The following is an 18,896-nucleotide window of genomic DNA, read 5'->3' as shown; positions in this document are numbered from 1 at the left end:
AAAAACCCAATTAGATATGTGTCATTCACTTGTGATTTGCCTGAGTGGACACACCCTTTAAGGCAGTGTAAACAAACCTAAATTCTTACATTTAGTGTCCTCTGTTTTTTATTTTGAAATGAGTCATCTCACGGTTCAGGAAACTTGTGACAGGTAAAAACTATTTACGTCTTACTTCCTGTGTCTTTATGATGACTCAGACAGTGACTGTGGATATCAATCTAAGAAGTCTCCATGTTGCGCAGCTTTCGTAGTACCGTAAAAAGCCTGACAACCACTGGATATATTTGGATGTTATGATGCAATTCAGTTAAAGCGTGTGAGAATTCCCCATGCCTGTAATTGTTTAGGCTTGCATGGGATCGTTTATTTCCGTAGCCTCTATTATGTTTTTTGCATATAACAGCAGTTGCTAAATAAAACCTGTTTAACTGGTGAAGTAACTAAAATGATTATGACAGTATGTGACTTTGAAGTTGCTGCTAGGCCAAAGCTAAACAAAACTAAATGAAAAACTGAATTTTAAAAGCATGGTTCAGGTTCAGGTAAGGTTAACATAAACATAACTTGAAAATGTCACCAATACACACAGTTATATATATCAGATATTTAATTTGAAGTTTGAAGCCAAAAGTAGACAGACTGGGAGTACAACTTTTAATCTCTTCATGGCTATTAACGGAAGAATCCTGGGATTTCCTCTCATGTTTTCATAGTGAACTGGTGAGAGCTTGTGCTCCTTCAGGGCACAGTTACAGTAGTAACTAAAATGACTGTGACAGTATGTGGCTTTGAAGTTGCTGCTAGGCCAAAGCCAAACAAAACAAAATGAAAAACTGAATTTTAAAAGCATGGTTTAGTAAGGTTAACATGAACATAACTTGAAAATGTCACCAGTACACACATTAATAGATACATATATATCTTTCAAATATTTAATTCGAAGTTTGAAGCCAAAACTAGACAGACTGGGAGTACAAGTTTTAATCTCTTCAAGGCTATTAACGGAAGAATCCCGGGATTTCCTCTCATGTTGTCATAGTGAACTGGAGAGAGCTGGTTCTCCTTCAGGGCAAAGTTAGTGCTCCTTAAAAATGAAACTCACAGCCTATTAGAACTCCACCTTTTAAAATGATTCAGAGGAAGGTGTATACCAGGGCTGTAGCTTAAGACTGTTTTTTATTATCTGTTTAAAGAACTACATGCACTACCGTCAAACTGTTGATTGTGTCTAATATATGTATATATGTACATAGTCTTTTTTTGTTATACCCCTTTTTACCCCCCCTTTTTTTATGTTGTTGTTTATATTTGCACTGTCTGACCGCCAGAAACGGTATTTCAATTTTCTGTATGTATAACACATGTGGAAACTTTGACAATAAAGTGGATTTTGACTTTGACTCAATCTGTTGGTTAAGGTCAGAGGTCAGCTATATAAAGGTTAATCTCTCCAGGTGGTGGCTTTGCAAATGCAATGTAAAAAAGGGAATTGAAAAAAGAGCTTTGAGTTTTTTGGCCACTTAATAAGGGCTACAGCTAACAATTATTTTCATTTTCGCTTAACATCTTGATTAATCAATTAGTTGTTGTGTCTAAATACTGACATGCCAATACATCCTCACGTAATTACAATTAGGGATATAAATTCATGAAAACGAATGGTTAGAAATCTCAAAAATAATCCCATCAATTGCTAAACAAGTGACAGTTACAGAGAAAAACAATACTTTATATAATTTATTTTTATAATAAAGACGGTCAGAAGTGGGAGTAAAACCATGGTGTTGAGCTTTAAGTAGAAGTACTGAAAGGTTGATGAAGGTGTTTTATACAGTATTTGCCTTTGTCAGGGAACGTTTCAGTCTAACATTTTTCATTCTGACAATGACTCATACAGTATCAGTGATCATCCAAACAGACTCTGCAGAACATCAAACCATGACTCATGCTCTGATTCCTAGGAAATGTTGATAAGCAGGAGACGCTTTCTAAGACTTTGTCTTTGTCTATAACACATTTTAAACGTACTTATATGCTTTTATAATCTGGTTCTGTCACTGTATAAAAGTATTATTATAGTTAGAAGCACTCATACATTTTCATAATGCCTGATCACAATAATCATAACACATTATATAAACCATTTATTAAGACTTATAAGTTCAGACATTTTATGTTTACTAAAAGGTAGTTAACTTTACTTAAAACCAAAAATTACGAATTACAGTAAATGAAAAAGCAGCTTGTCATACATTATATGCCAATACTTCAGGTTAGTCAATGGATAGTGCATTATTTCAGGATTATGATATGTGTACAATGGTAATTATATTTTACAAGTGTCCTTGAAAAGAAATGACAAGACCTTACTAGTCATTATAGTAGTGCTTCATATTGTGTTGTGATAATTGTTTTAAATAATTAACAATATGAGTGCCTGTAACTATAATCATACAGTGTTATAAGCAGATAAGGCATTATTAGAATGATTGTAGAAAGTTTTACCAATCATTTCATTGAAAGTGCACAGTACGTCTAATATTTAAGTACACTATGATATCATAACAACAGGACCTTTCAATGCACAATACTCACAACTGCTTGTGAAACAGTGTCAGAGCCACACCTACTGCCGTTAGTTGATTTTCCTGGTTGCGAAATACACCTCCATGTCAGAGTGGAGTACAAGTCAACTCTGCTGATCCATGGAGAATAAAGCATACAACTCTGTCATAGAAGGGCCATTTATTTTTCCTGTAACTCAATTGCATGACAGTTGCACACATACAGTGGGGCAAAAAAGTATTTAGTCAGCCACCAATTGTGCAAGTTCTTCCATTTAAAAAGATGAGAGAGGCCTGTAATTTTTATCATAGGTATACCTCAACTATGAGAGACAGAATGAGAAAAGAAAATCCAGGAAATCACATTGTAGGATTTTTAATGAATTAATTTCAAATTATTGTGGAAAATAAGTATTTGGTCAATAACAAAAGTTCATCTCAATACTTTGATATATACCCTTTGTTGGCAATGACAGAGGTCAAACGTTTTCTGTAAGTCTTCACAAGGTTTCCACACTGTTGCTGGTATTTTGGCCCATTCCTCCATGCAGATCTCCTCTAAAGCAGTGATGTTTTGGGGCTGTCGCTGGGCAACACGGACTTTCAACTCCCTCCAAAGATTTTCTATGGGGTTGAGATCTGGAGACTGGCTAGGCCACTCCAGGACCTTGAAATGCTTCTTACGAAGCCACTCCTTCGTTGCCCTGGCGGTGTGTTGGGATCATTGTCATGCTGAAAGACCCAGCCACGCTTCATCTTCAGTGCCCTTGCTGATGGAAGGAGGTTTTCACTCAAAATCTCACGATACATGGCCCCATTCATTCTTTCCTTTACACGGATCAGTGGTCCTGGTCCCTTTGCAGAAAAACAGCCCCAAAGCATGATGTTTCCACCCCCATGCTTCACAGTAGGTATGGTGTTCTTTGGATGCAACTCTGCATTCTTTCTCCTCCAAACACGACGAGTTGAGTTTTTACCAAAAAGTTCTATTTTGGTTTCATCTGACCATATGACATTCTCCCAATCCTCTTCTGGATCATCCAAATGCCCTCTAGCAAACTTCAGACGGGCCTGGACATGTACTGGCTTAAGCAGGGGGACACGTCTGGAACTGCAGGATTTAAGTCCCTGGTGGCGTAGTGTGTTACTGATGGTAGCCTCTGTTACTTTGGTCCCAGCTCTCTGCAGGTCATTCACTAGGTCCCCCCGTGTGGTTCTGGGATTTTTGCTCAACGTTCTTGTGATCATTTTGACCCCACGGGGTGAGAGCTTGCGTGGAGCCCCAGATCGAGGGAGATTAGCAGTGGTCTTGTATGTCTTCCACTTTCTAATAATTGCTCCCACAGTTGATTTCTTCACACCAAGCTGCTTACCTATTGCAGATTCAGTTTTCCCAGCCTGGTGCAGGTCTACAATTTAGTCTCTGGTCTCCTTTGACAGCTCTTTGGTCTTGGCCATAGTGGAGTTTGGAGTATGACTGTTTGAGGTTGTGGACAGGTGTCTTTTATACTGATAACGAGTTCAAAAAGGTGCCATTAATACAGGTAACGAGTGGAGGACAGAGGAGCCTCTTAAAGAAGAAGTTACAGGTCTGTGAGAGCCAGAAATCTTGCTTGTTTGTAGGTGACCAAATACTTATTTTACCGAGGAATTTACCAATTAATTCATTAAAAATCCTACAATGTGATTTCCTGGATTTTTTTTCTCATTTTGTCTCTCATAGTTGAGGTATACCTGTGATAAAAATTACAGGCCTCTCTCATCTTTTTAAATGGGAGAACTTGCACAATTGGTGGCTGACTAAATACTTTTTTGCCCCACTGTATATGAAATACAAAAAATACTTATTTGAGTGAAAGAAAGTGAAACGATCCTATGTAATACAATTATTGCTGTTGGTCAGTCCTGTAAATAAAGGGGTGGAATTGCTTGTGTTCACATTATTAATATTACTGCTTTGAAACTCACGTGGAACGTATATTGCAAATCCAATAGGGTGCTATGCAGGCTTACGTACAGTGGTGTAGATTTTCTCAAGTACTGTTCTTAAGTACAATTTTGTGATACTTGTAATTTACTTGAGTATTTCGATTTTATTCTACATTTTACTTCTACTCCTCTGCAATTCAGAGGCAAGTCTTTTATTTTTACTCCACTACATGTATTTAATGCCTTTAGTTACTTTGCAGATGATGATGTGAAATATAATTAACACTTAAATAAAACTTTAGTTACACCTGGATTAAATTCACAAGATACCCTGCAGTATACAAAGTAATTCAAACTAGCTGCACCTTTACCAGCTTTGATAACACTTTTGCATCAATAATTATTATTTAAAACATATCATTATTCTGAACTGAAAATTATTACTTTACTTTTGGTACTTTAAGTATATTTTGATGCTAATACTTCTGTGACTAGACATTGTATGACTTACATTTTTAAGTGTAGACTTTTGTTTTGGTACTACGCCAAATAATAATAATAATCAAATGATATGACATTAAATAATATATATTTTTTTATAATAAATTGGACTTTTAAAATATTAACTTCAGGTATAACATCTGTATCGTCATTCATGTTTATAAGAAAAAATACAAAACAAATTATTAACCGAATTATTTACATTTCCGTAGTGTGTGTCAGCTAAGGGGATCTGTGACAGGAAACCCTTACATCATGAAACTACAGGTGTTTGCTGCTACGGCTGATGAGTCGAAACTACGTGCGCGTTCCCGCCCACCTGCTACAGAAACCGCCTAAAAAAGCTCGCTCCCGCTACTCCCTCCCATTCAAGGTGCGGCAGAGGAACAGGTACCTGAAGAATCTCCGAGACAGTTTATAAATCGAAAAACCACCGTTGTTTAAACATTTGAAGAGAGCTAAGGAATACTTCAATAGATTAGCAAGAGGAGCTAACTTTATCAGCAACACAGCACATTTAGCTAAAAGTCGACAGTTTGAGGAGAGGGGGATTTTTACCTTCACAGCAGGTGGACGTCATCTCCGTTGTTTTTGCCGTCAAGTCGAAGAAAAGTAGGAAATGGCCAACAAAGGTCTGCAGATTTTGGGATTCGCCCTGGCCCTTATTGGCTTAATTGGACTGATAATTGGCACAATTTTGCCTCAGTGGAAGATGTCTGCTTATGTTGGAGACAACATCATCACGGCGATAGCCATGTACGAAGGACTGTGGATGTCCTGTGCGTTTCAGAGCACGGGCCAGATCCAGTGCAAGGTCTACGACTCTATTCTGCAACTCAACGGTAAGTCACCCAGATAATGGCCTCTTCTAGCGTGTCTTCTATGCGTCTTCCTCTTCTATGTGTCGTTTAAATAAAAGCTTTACTCTGATAACTTTTATTTAATAAAACTAATTGTTCTGACTGTTTCCCACACCAAAACCTGCGTGGAACAGGAAATGATGTAAAACGTGCGTGCACCTGTTGGAATATTACCACAATTACTTTTTTTTTAGTAGGCTACGCCATTTTCTATAATCTTACTGGCTTCTTCTTCTTGGCTGTTAAAGATTACTGTGTCGGGCTAACCGGTTATGTCACTTATTAACTCTCCTTTTATCCACCCAGCATGCATTCGTTTTTTTGAAACGCACTGTTAGGCCTCCCATGGTTCAGTGCAAAAATAATGCAAAAAAAAAAACCCGTTATAATTCTAGCATTTGTTCCCACTTGACGGGATGTGTGCAGTCCTTTCACACTTAGGCAATAACTACCCCGTGACCATTGTCCATTGTAGCTAACCCCCCTCCCCCCTCCCCCCTTGCATGGGTGTAGAAGCCTACAGTCCATGACTAGCATTTCACAGCATAGTTACAGGTTAAACAACACCTGTATGAGCCGTTGTTTGGTCAACATGCCTGAATACCAGCCCCACAAACAGTTGCATTGTCTCAGGCCTACAGGCCATTGAAAAGGCAAAGCTTCCGGGCTATGGTATGTGGCAGAATGGGGGGATGGTTCAGGTAAATTATTACGAAACTATTTATTAACTTGTGTAGTCATGTAAGCCATCATCACAATATAACTGTTTAAAAAAAATGTTTTCATCTTCCTTCAGTCGAATATTACAAGTTTCTGTACAGCATCTTTCCTTATGGCTCTTCTCTGTTATATTTTGAAGAAGTGGCTAAATGGTTCAACTGTGACCTTTTTTAGATGATTTAATTCAACTGATGCATCGGTTGCCCTCAGCGGCCTGATGTTTGCAGGAAATGTTCTGCAAGGTTTTGTTTACCAGCCCCTCTGTGTTAATCTTAGCTCAACTTCATTTACATCTCTCACTAACTTGTTGACATGCCAGTAAGATAGTTGATTCACAAACTTGACTATTCTCTTCAAATCGGTTCATTTTTTTTCTCTATTTGACCTATCAAAACATTTGATAAAAAATACTGGCAGCACAAAGGTCTTATCGCCTCTTCAAACATGAACACAAACCAACTTTGATAAACCGTGTGTGATCAAAGCTGTGGTTAGATATGGAGCAAATGATCAAATAATACATCATTATTCAGAAACACACACTTAAGTTCAGGTTAAATTGAACAAATGTGAGGCAACATGACTGCTTAAATTGAAGCCATATAATAAATTCTTTACATTTTAGAAAGGGGTTTCTTTTCAGATAGCATGCTGAGCTACAAAAAATTCCACCTGCTGAAAAGCAGTCTGAGCACCTGAAATTGGGGAGTGTCATTCTTATAATGAAACCTGAAACCTGGTTAAACCTGTTTCTGCCTTGCAGGCATAACTCACCCACACACCAACTCCCCTGCCCCCTCTATAGTTTCTTGCGCTTCCTGTTAGAGCCAGTTTCTGTGGTTCGTTGTTATAGGGAGCGGCAATGACACACGGGAGACAGAAGTGGCTCTGGTGTACCTGCCTGTTTGTCTACACTTCTTTCTTATTCCTCAAATGGCGGATAAAAAAATGCACAATGCAAACACAAGTGTAGGCTTGTAACATGGGTGTTATCACGACAAATGACTGTAGAAATGATATCAAATGAAAATGACAGTTTATTTTTTGTCCTTTGCTGCCACATCCATGACCGTGTGTACACATATTAATAATTGTTAGTCACAATAACTGATGGATTAACCCTATCCTGCCCTCTTTTCCCAGGTGCCCTCCAGGCAACCCGCGCCCTCATGATCGTGTCCATCATCGTAACGGTGGCCGGCCTGGGCATCGCCTGCATGGGAATGAAGTGCACAAACTGCGGAGGAGATGACAAAACGCGCAAGTCCCGCATCGCCATGGCCGGCGGCATCGTCATCCTTATCGGATGTAAGACGCCGTTTGATCTCTCTTTTGTTAACCTACCCATTGACCCTTTACAGTGTTATTGATATTTCTTACCTTTACTTTCCCCTCAGCTTTGTGTGGCATCATCGCCTGCTCTTGGTACGCTCACGACATCATCCAAGCCTTCTACAACCCTTTCACCCCCGTCAATACCAAGTGAGTACATCGAGATTTAGATAGATAATCCAACGTGTTGTGCATGTTTCGTTTGAATTAGTTTTAGCTCCGTCTACCCTTTTCCTCATTAGTCACTTATCTTTTGAAGGTATGAGTTTGGTTCGGCTATCTTCATCGCCTGGGCTGGAGCATTCCTGGCTGTAATTGGAGGTGGCATGCTGGCAGCATCGTGCCCAAGACAAAAATCTACACCCAAATATCCCATCTCTAGACCCCCCAGCAGCAAGGAGTACGTTTGAAGAGGACAGACCCGGTGTTCTAGGCTGAAGAGACACTTTGACATTCACATTAGACCAACTCAGTGATTTTTTTTTTTTAGGAAGGGATCAGTTTTATTTTTATTTTTAGTTTCTTCAGGACTACCCTGGGATGTTACTGTTATATTTGAACACATTACAAGTTTTAAATAATGGCTGTTTACTTCTTAAAGAGCCTTTTGCCCTGTCTGAAACCACAGTAGGTGCTTACTGATTGTATACTAGCCACTGAGACCTGTAAAGCACCAAGTTAAATTTAAGGGGAAACATCTAGGACTTAATACAATTTGGTGTGTAGAAATATTATTCGCATGCTACGATGTGCAGTGCATCAGATCAACAGTGTTTGAATGCACTGAAAGTGGCAAAGGTCAACTCCTACACCTTTTTTTATGACTCCAGTTGTCTGGCACTGAAAAGCACATTCCTACCTTATTTCCATGTATTTGTGCATATAACAAAACCCCAATCATTCAGTCACACCGCCATTTCTGTTTTAATCAACTGCCAGAGTGATATTGTATCTATATAAATTACAGTATACTGATCCTTTTAACGCGCTGCCAATGTTCTTGTTGAATTTGTGATGCTGTGAGCGAACTATTTTTTGACTTTTGTAATAATAACAGTTTGTGTGAATGGACTTTACTTATTACTAATGTTTAAGTCATAAAAACTGTTGCTTCACTCGTCAAATTCAGTTTGTTTTTTAAATGTTTTTAATTGTGATTTGCAAAGTTTGTGTTGTACATAAAATAAAAGTGGAAAATACAAAGATTCTGGCTTGATGACATTTATTTATACAAATTAATCTGCAGACAATAGAACACATTTCTTGAATACTTTTTTACAGTGCCTAAAATTTGATTGGCGTATTAGAATCAGGTTTATTGCCAGGTACGTTTACACATGGGGCAAACAAACAATCTAAATTAGTTGCAAAAGTAGGTCAAAAAGATCATTAAAACAAGTATTTTTAAGAAACTTTAGCATTAAATAAAATGTTAGACAAGTATTTATATATCATTTTCAATATACAAGGATGCTAAAAAAAAACAAAACCTATATTCTATTTAAATTAACAGAACTTTATGGACTAAAACAAGTCTCGTTTTTGGGGAAATTGTGTTTTTACAATGCTGTTACAAAAAAAACATGGAACCAAAAAGTCAAAGGTGAGCTATTTAAACAAGTTCCTGTACGCTGACCTCATTAGTTGACACTGCTAAAAGTGCTCTACAATTTATATAACTGCATTTAAAGGAAGTGAGTTTGAGCATTAAATGGAACAATGACAGGCTCTATGCACTCAAACTGAAATAGCACAATTATACAGTACACACAAGCTTTGTCCTTGAAGTAATGTTAAACGGTAGTCAGTGCATGCTGTGAAACACACTCGCACGGTTTGTATTTTGGCATTTGGGAATGTTTTTAAGCAGTGTTGTCTCTGTTTGCAGAGGACTTTGCTGCTGAGGTGTGACCCTGAAATAATCAGAGTAACACTGCAGGCTACTTCCTGTGTGTTGCTGGTGCACAGCTTCATAACGTCGACACAACGAGAGCTGCTTGGGTTATATTGCCACCTGGTGGTTTGTATAGGTAACTGCTTACATTGGTGTAGACTATATGCTGTAAGTGTGGATGGATGCACTGGACATTATAAATAGTGTATTATATTTTAAAGTATAGGTAAAAGTATTATTGTGTATGCTGGTTCAGGTGTGCTTTTTGAAACTATTTAAAGATGCTGCACTTTGTGGGAAAACCTTTCACTGCATGGAGCTCTTTCATCTGATTCTCTTAGTACCCTGTCCTTTTTCAGTTTCATCTCACCTTGTTATTATATTTTTTTAATTTATGAAACTTAAAAATGTATAAGACCAAGCGTTGTCCTACTCTCCTTGTTCTTTCTTTGGTTATCGCTCAGCTTGCCATTCTCTATCAACATTCTTACTCTGCTTCTGTTAACTGTAAGATTTTAAATCTGACTGGTTAAAGAAAGGCCACCTTAATATAAATGACAAAAAATGGTACATGATGTACAAATCAAATGTGCTGATTCATTTACTAATACTGCTTTCTGTATTATAAATATTGTTACTAAAATTCAGCTGTTCCTTGTTGACAAGTCTATTTTTTTCAGTGAGCTAATCAAAAGTGTGACAAAAAAACCCCATTGTATTACTTCAGTGGACAAGGACACACCTACTTTAATTGGATTTTAGTCTGCCTTCAATATTTCTCATTGAACACTTCTAGTTGTTAATCAATAGCTTCCATATCATGTGACCTAAGGATACAAGTAGGATGCACTTGTTTTTGTAGGATTTAAAAGCCAATTGTAATTGTATACAAGTATGGTTGTTACAATATACAAAAATAACAGATTTTTAAAAATAGATACCATATATTGTGACCTTGTGACACCAAATCAATTCAAATTTGTAACATGACACTGCACAACATGACAATCGTTTTATATCAGATTTTTGTACTACTTGTTTGTTTGTATTATTATTAAAATGTCTAGATTATTCAGTAGCTTTCTTGTCCTGTAACCCAGTAAGCAGGAATCAATTCAGCATTGTATTACCACACTGGAACAGTAGGATGCATCTCTTTGTATTGGGAGTTTAGTCCACCTATGTATTTAAATGAGTTTTGAATTAAATAAATCTGCAGTTACTGGGATTTTTAAATTCTTTGGGCTTTTATTTTAAATGGGGGAGGCAGCAAAGGGCTCAGTTCCCCTTTTTACAGCTAAACAGTTGAGTTATGAAGAAGCAGCAGACTTAAGTATATTTTATGATTAAATGTATTTGTTTTGTAATTATTTTATATTTGATGCTCAAAAATCAAAATATACCTCATGAAAACAATCCCCAAATGTATTTAAGAATTTCTAAACTTAAATGATTGCCCCATTTGCAACAAAGAAAGTGTTGTTACAGGAGTCACTGGGTCACATGACACAGCAGGTATTAATACATTTAAACTTAATAGATCAAATACATCTGACTTTGCATAACTATAAATATATAGAAGATGGAATAAAATGCAATAGAAAGAGGTGTCAAATTGTCCCGTGTAGGAATACAATGCTGCATTGATTTGGGTTAACTTTGGATACTTCGTAATAAGACATTTAAAAACAATATGTCTGTGTTTAGACTTAAAGGACTAACATAACTCATTAAATATCGTGGATCTTACACCACTTCATATTCAAACAATCACAACACACGTTTTTTTGCTTTAAATTTTATTAGGAAGTACATTGTTCCGACAAAAATCACAATCCTGCATTATCTTAAAAAAGGGTATGATTCTGATGGCAGAGAACTGGAACAGTGGAAACACTTACAATATTCTTTTAAATTCACCAACTCTCACAGCATATTTTTACTCATACAGACGTACACTTGCTTCTTCAGATCATGGAATGACGTACTGCTCTAACAAGCCTCATGCATCAACATAAACAATTGTAACATGACTTTAACAGCCCACACAAGCACGGAACATTGGGACTCTTTAAACTTTAATACATGCGAGTAGGTCTTAGAACATTAAGTTATCGGTGCCTTGTTTGGAGTAAAAGGATTAAAAGATATTCTGCACATTTCTCCATGCGTTCAGTCACTCAGCAAGTACTCAGCTAGTCACAGTAATACAGAGACCCGAAACTCATCTCCAGGAAGCGATACATGTCTGGGATGCTTCATTAGCGCAGGTTGCTGCTTAATCGCAAATGGTTGATAAGTAATGGACGGTAACACATTAAATAAGCAACATTTTAATTCCGGTGTACGTTTGTAATCTTGGGTAATCTCACATTAGCATAAGCATTCAAAGCATTTCAAAAAGTGCTAGATTTTTATGTTCATGTTGGGCTGTAGAAATAGGAAGCAATAACAACAGCCTAATCAAAACTGACAGGATGGCTAACATCTGTTTTCCTGGCTGTTGAATAGGAATTGTTTTTCGCTGCTTGGATTCTATTATGGTGTATGATTGGATGCATTGACTGTAAATTTAAATAAAGAAAATCAAGTATCCTCCACACTCGGGTGCCAACAATCTCGCCAGGATTATATTTACACATTTACAAAGATGCAAATTTGTGTGTGTGTGATAGAAAGACAATGCACCATCATAACGCACCGTCAGCATCCACATCACAGGAAATGGAGCTGGACGACGCTTAGAGACACGCGTGAGGCACTGAGTTTGGTTTCAGAGGGCTTGAGGGGAGTAAATGGGTATAAACACAATAAGTAAAATAATAAATACTGAGACTTATTTAGTATCCTTCACCGTCTGCCTCCACTTCCACAGGTCTGCAATGATCTAAAGAAAACAAAAACGACCGTTAATACAGAGGCCAGGAGCAGACATTTAAAATGTTTAGTTAGAGAACCAAAATACTTTTACTTCTGTACGTTAATAAGTCACATCGTTTACTTTAACACAACTTCCTGTGCGGTTTTGGAGCTCCCCAGTGGGAGGATCCAATATCGGGTTTAAAAAATAAACAAACTGAGAAATTAAAAACCAATACAATAATGAGCATTTTTATAAAAGCCATTTTAAACCAGGACCCAAAACGTATTGCACCACACTGTTACTTTGAAAGATGCTCCTCTGCTGAGAACTATTAACACATTCTTTTTTACATTTTAGGTCAAGAGAGACCCTGATCAGGTTTGTTTTGGTCGGTAGCAATAGCCTTGTTGTTGTGCTTCAGCAGAGCCTATTACAGTATATAGGTCAGTTTGACTGCATTGTAGTGTGATGGATCTCCACCAGGTGGCAGCGTAAGCTATGCAAATAATGCTGTGCAACAATTCTATGGCGAAACCAAAAGAGATAATCTTGCTGGTTTCTTTTTCTGTTGGGAACGGATTCTTTTTCTTAGCGAGCGAGTACACCACCGGATTCACCACACATGAAGCGGGACTACAACACAAATGTTATCCTTGCCCATAATGCACCACAGTAGTGCCAACAAATGTTATATTCCATAAAAAGAAAATGCGTATTTGCATACTGCTTACTATGTGCATGACAGTGTGTCCAAACTGAATGTAACGTAGTGTCAGCTTCGTGGGTGTTTTCAGATTAACGTCTGTCTGAATGGTAGCTCATTTTTTACAAAAACCTCTACAAGACAAGGGGCAGCTGCGTGGAGATGGATCGCCAGGGAGCAGAAAGTCTCCTATTGACTGTATTCAATTTAGAGAAGCACAAACATAAGATAGCAAGCACTACTCAGCTAGCTTTAAGTCGTTATGTCTTCAGTGCTATTGGTATGCGGGTTGTTAACATTACCCTTTACCGCTAAGTTGCGTCAAACTTTGTTCAGTTTATCGGTACATGTTTATTTTAAATTGAAGTGTTTATAGTCGCCAACAAGCATTAATGTGGATGTCCTGATCGCATATCTTCACTAAATAATGTCCCATAAACGATGGGCGGCCGATTCATCAGGGCATCCCTTCTTCTAACATGAACACCTGCTAAGGGTCTGTGTGTGTAAATGGCCATGTGTAGGTGAGCCATTTCTTCAGTTTAAATGCAACTGTTGAGTATTTTTCAAAAGCTAAAGGTATTTCAGTCAGGAATGGAAGCATCAGCACAACCAAAATCACTGCGTCAATAAGTCTTTCCCAAATGTTTCCAACTCTTTATGAAAAATGAACTCAAAGGCATCGTAAACATGTACTGTACCTTGGTGTCCGCGACATTAAGACCGTTCTTCACAAAGTTCTCAAACTTGGCCTGGACTTTAGGTAATACGACTCCCTGTGGACCGGAGACAACGAATTTGCACATTTTAATATTGACTTAACGCTGATAATGCAAAAAAACAAGTTGAATTCAAAGGTTTTCCAAGGACACGCACCTTCTTCACTGACTCCATCATCTTGCTTTTCAGCTCAGGGATTGTTGGGATGGTTTTGGGAGTTGTTGGGGTTTTGGGCGTCCTTTCCCCTTTACCTTTGGGGGTCTTTTCCTAAAAAGGAACCGCACATTAAGATATTAGGAAAGATCATTTCGTCTCATTTGGAGAAACGACAACACTTTACAAACACTTCATTTTAATAACACAGTGACCACATCTTAAAGATTGATCACATAATAGAATGAAGTATGAAAACAACATCATTACCTGCTTTTTAGCAGGAGTGTTGGGCTTTGGACTCTTGCCGTTCTGATGTTTGGACGGGGTCACCTTGGCCTTAACAGGGGACTCTTCTTCCTCGCTGCCATCGTCATCTTCATCATCCCTAAAAAATAAATACATAAATAAAGACGGAAAAGGAACCATACAAATCTCAGAAACATGTATTAGTCACATGTGCATTTAGAATGAATGCATATTTAAAGGAAATGGAAGCCGTTGGATTTGAATTCAATCACAATTACTAACTTTAATAAAACACTGAAACTAAATATTTCCCATGTCCTTTGTGATGACTAAATATTTCCCATGTTGTTTGTGATGACTAAATATTTCCCATGTTGTTTGTGATGACTAAATATTTCCCATGTTGTTTGTGATGACTAAATATTTCATTATTAATCAATGATTAAAGCACAAAACATTGTTTAAGTGCCAAAAGCTTGCCTTTAAATCAACGCAGATGCATTTCCTCCAGTTATTATAATTAGATCATTTAAGTGTTAAGGTTGTGGGACTTGGTACTCACTCATCATCATCGTCATCATCCATCTCCATCTTCATTTTTTTCTGTGAGGAGGTAAAGAGTTAGTGGTTTGAAGTGACACATTTAAGAGTAAAACCGTGGCAGGTGTGAAAACAAACCTGAGACTTCAGCGCAGGGGAGTTAGCAGGTCGCTTCTTTGACGTCTTGACATCTTCCACCTCTTCCTCCTCCTCTTCTTCCTCCTCCTCCTCCTCGTCATCTTCATCAAAGGCCTGGTCGGCCTCCATCACTAAGATCAATTTAGAAGTGTTACAGTTAGCCCTATTTACCACCCATCGGCACATCGGTAAAATAAGGTGACATCACCGATGGCAGTCGCTGATGTTTACGTTTAGCTACGTGACCGGGAGAAGTCGCGTTAGCGGTATTGGCCAACATTTTTGCAATCGGTGAATCCCTAGTTACAATGCTCTACCAACACCAAAAAACATGCTTACTCAAGACTTTTAAAAAGTTCATGATTTAGAATCCCCCCCAATAAGCCAAATTGAACTCAAACGGTTCAAACACCCGAATACTCTTTAAAGTAAAAAATACTCACTGACGAGGTGTTGTCCACTGATGTGGATTGGACCGGAACCTGCCTTCAGACGGAAAGTAGCCGGGGGTGTGATAGTGAAACCACCGAGACACACCTGCAACAAAAACGCAGGGTTAATACTTACTGAGCGGGTAATGGTAACGAAGCATTATTGAACCCGTTGTTGAAATGAGACGCACACGATTACGTTCGTGCATCCGTTTGAATTCACTTACACTTGGCAGGGTGGAGGGCCTCAGGGAGACCAGCGCTGCCTTGATTTTCTGACCCTCCATGTCGGTTCCTTCCACCTCCACCATTTGCAGTTCATCCGCCGTGCTGGGGTCCACACAGGCCTGAGAGAGGAGGGGCAGCAGATGACTGTTATTATATGGTAACCTTCAGGGTCGGATCTGTTCAAAAACCAAGCCGACTACCAACAGGAAATTATTCTCCATATAATAATCCAATAAATACAAAGTTTCTACTTGTTCAAAACCATATTTGGTATTAAGATTCCAGTTTAAGCTTATACAATATACACAATATATTCAACAAACACATTTAAGTGCAGCACAATTTGAAATCCATCATTATTTTGACCTTTTCTGATCCATATGTTTAATTTGGATACTGTCAAACAAAATGAATAATGCAAACAATATAAATTTAAGTTGAAATGTTTGGACCCTAAAAAACTACACTAAGTTATAAAAGCTCATGCATACTCAAACTGTGTTCAATTAAGCATGCGATTCTTACACTATCAAGGTCACAATTTACAATTAATGTTGATTGAAAATAATATCAGATTAGAAAGTAAAATCCTACTTGACACTTAAAGAGAAGAATGGCTGTTTATAATACAAGACAAAATGATCAAATCTCAGGGTACTCACCATTCTTAAATCAAGCTGATGCTCAAATTCATCTTCCTCGGGGTTGAACACCACATCCTTTCCCGCTTCCAACACACAACCTTAAAAAAGAAAGAAAGTCAAACGATAAATCAGAAATGTACAAAAGGATGAATCAGTCATTAGCTTTAAAAAAAAAGAAAGTGAGGGGAAGGCACTTCACTGTGGGGGGTTAACCTCAGACCAGGTGTAAAGTGTTATATTTCAAATGAACACAAGAGGGAGCCATAACCCTTACACTAAACACGTGACTTTCCACATGGCCATGTCAAAGGAAATCACCCCTAGATTAGGAGATATAACTCTAAAACTATTTGGTTACATTTTCGAAAAATGAATTTGGTGTCTGTGAGTCTTTTTAAGCATTTTCAGAAAAAGCATAGTATAGCTTTCCAATAAATATATACATCTAAACGCAATGTGGAATTCATAAATAGGCCCGTCTTAAACACATTTCCAACGTTACACACCATACCTCAACGACTTACGAATCAGACATGATATTACACGTGTCAACAATTGCACTTATTTTACTATGTTCATTTTTAGATTAGTTCCTTAAATTGTATTCTGATAACGGTAAAATATATCGGCACCAGGTATTTTCCCGCTAATGGTCTATGACAGCACGATACATCTCTATCGTTTCTAAATATAATTTTCATCCCACGAGGAGGAAAGGTCAGCTCGGGTGATGCGACAGAGAGGCACAGCTATCAAAAGGAGCTTGAAATAATAGCTAATTTAGTCACAACGACATATAAGTGTATCCAAATGTACCTTTATAGGAAAACGTCAAAGAAACATAATGACCTGATTACAAGGTAAAGGCACTACTTTATTGATCCCTCGGAGGAAGCTAGCAGGGACCACATGATGTTTAACCACGTTGACTTTTATTTTCTGAGACACTCTAAACACCGGCATCTGAAAAAAAACAGCTTAAACTGTCGATTTAACACACACTACTAATAAATGACACTGTCACAGAGTTCTAACGTTAAGTGGAGATACATTTCTAGAATATCAACGTTGTTCACGAAACACGGGCGCCGCCATGTTGTTGTATAGACCAACACGTGTGAGCTAAGTAACCAGCTCCGAAACCATGCTGTTCACCTCGTTCGACCTCCTGCGATAATCTCACAACAATTCACACCGCAAGACATTATGCTGACAATATTGCAAATACGACACTAGGAACAGTATCTGTGTTTTTTAAAAGATAACATGCAGTTAAAATGCTTTATCTAATCAATTTCGCATAAAAGCAGCTTAGCATAGGGATGGCACGTTATGTTAAACACCTTAAAGTGTCATCGGAAAGACGAGCAGTAGTTTAATCTCACCGTAAAGAAAGGTCTGTGGGGCCATTGGTTCCTCGTCCATTCCGTTCATTTTTAGTATAAAATCTTGAGAGCCGGCTTCCTTGTCTGCAGGTGTGAAGAACAACGAACTACTCAGCAGGAGAAAGTGCTAACTAACGTGGTAGGTACTCTGTCTCCTCCTCCTCCTTCTTCCTCTTCTTCTCCGCTACTTAACGGGACGTGTAGAAAAATAAACAGCGCCACCCAGTGGACTACCATAGTTAGGTTCAGCGCACAGCCGTTAGATAGATAGGATAGATGTGTTTCAAAAGCCTGCCAAGGTATTACGTGGTAGAAGTACTCAGATCTTGTATTCAGTGGTGTAAAGTAACTAAGTACATTTACTCAAGTACTCTACTTAAGTATTATTTTGAGGGACTTGTACTTTACTTGAGTATATTCATTTTTTGCTACTTTCTACTTCTACCCTAGAATTCAGGGGTAAATCATGCACTTTAAAATACTACATTTAATACCTTTAGTTACTTTGCAGATTTGGATTAATAATGCAAATTCAAAAAACACTTAAATAAGACTCAAGATACATCTGGAGTAAAATTCACAAGCTACCCTGCAGTATAAAGTAAAAACTAGCTGCACCTTTACCAGCTTTGTTAACACCTTAATGCATCAATAATTATAATCAATCTGGGCCAGTCTTAGTGTTAAAGTAAAGTATTTTCAGTACTACAGTATATTTTGATGTTTTTTTTAACTTTACCTCAAGTAACATTTTGAATGCAGGACTTTTACTAGTAAAATAGTATTCCTACACTTGAGTATTTGTACAACATCTAAGTACTTCTCCCATCTCTGCTTGTAGAGTACTTAAGCAAAGGTAAAAGTACTAGAGTGCATTAATACTCTGTTACAAGTAAAAGTCCTGCATTTAAAATGTTACTCAAGTAAAAGTACAAAAGTATTGGAATCAAAATATACTTAAAGGACCAAAAGTAAAAGAACACATTATGCACATTGGTCCGTAACCTAAAAATGTTTTTTTGTGTATCACTCTAAATAT

The 18,896-nt window shown here is 37.7% G+C and overlaps 2 protein-coding genes across 2 annotated transcripts; one reads left to right on the top strand and one right to left on the bottom strand.

Annotated features, from left to right (window-relative positions):
* The first annotated feature begins 5,355 nt into the window (after positions 1-5,355).
* On the top strand, positions 5,356-9,114 carry cldn7b (claudin 7b). Its single transcript, XM_063895494.1, has 4 exons — positions 5,356-5,839; positions 7,721-7,885; positions 7,975-8,059; positions 8,169-9,114. The coding sequence occupies exons 1-4, from the start codon at positions 5,617-5,619 to the stop codon at positions 8,317-8,319; spliced, it is 624 nt and encodes a 207-aa protein (XP_063751564.1). The 5' UTR covers positions 5,356-5,616; the 3' UTR covers positions 8,320-9,114.
* Positions 9,115-11,695: 2,581 nt separating this feature from the next.
* On the bottom strand, positions 11,696-18,058 carry npm1a (nucleophosmin 1a). The gene is made up of 10 exons (XM_063895498.1): positions 17,858-18,058; positions 16,491-16,570; positions 15,828-15,947; positions 15,613-15,706; positions 15,170-15,300; positions 15,054-15,094; positions 14,513-14,630; positions 14,246-14,356; positions 14,071-14,145; positions 11,696-12,690 (listed from the first exon to the last, which is right to left on the bottom strand). The coding sequence occupies exons 1-10, from the start codon at positions 17,904-17,906 to the stop codon at positions 12,640-12,642; spliced, it is 870 nt and encodes a 289-aa protein (XP_063751568.1). The 5' UTR covers positions 17,907-18,058; the 3' UTR covers positions 11,696-12,639.
* Positions 18,059-18,896: the final 838 nt, after the last annotated feature.

Source organism: Eleginops maclovinus, chromosome 11 (assembly GCF_036324505.1).
Source record: "Eleginops maclovinus isolate JMC-PN-2008 ecotype Puerto Natales chromosome 11, JC_Emac_rtc_rv5, whole genome shotgun sequence".
In the NCBI taxonomy this organism is placed as follows: domain Eukaryota; kingdom Metazoa; phylum Chordata; class Actinopteri; order Perciformes; family Eleginopidae; genus Eleginops; species Eleginops maclovinus.
The sequence above is the reverse complement of the archived record's forward strand: the minus strand, read 5'-3'. Positions and strand labels throughout refer to the sequence as shown.

Excerpts from the sequence above, each read along its gene's own strand:
- cldn7b (XM_063895494.1), top strand. The coding sequence starts at position 5,617 with ATGGCCAACAAAGGTCTGCAGATTTTGGGATTCGCCCTGGCCCTTATT. Across the intron at positions 5,840-7,720 it reads CTCTATTCTGCAACTCAACG|GTGCCCTCCAGGCAACCCGC; the intron begins GTAAGTCACCCA and ends CTCTTTTCCCAG. Across the intron at positions 8,060-8,168 it reads TTCACCCCCGTCAATACCAA|GTATGAGTTTGGTTCGGCTA; the intron begins GTGAGTACATCG and ends TATCTTTTGAAG.
- npm1a (XM_063895498.1), bottom strand. The coding sequence starts at position 17,906 with ATGAACGGAATGGACGAGGAACCAATGGCCCCACAGACCTTTCTTTAC. Across the intron at positions 15,301-15,612 it reads CAGTGGACAACACCTCGTCA|TGATGGAGGCCGACCAGGCC; the intron begins GTGAGTATTTTT and ends AATTGATCTTAG. Across the intron at positions 14,146-14,245 it reads TGATGGAGTCAGTGAAGAAG|GGAGTCGTATTACCTAAAGT; the intron begins GTGCGTGTCCTT and ends TCCGGTCCACAG.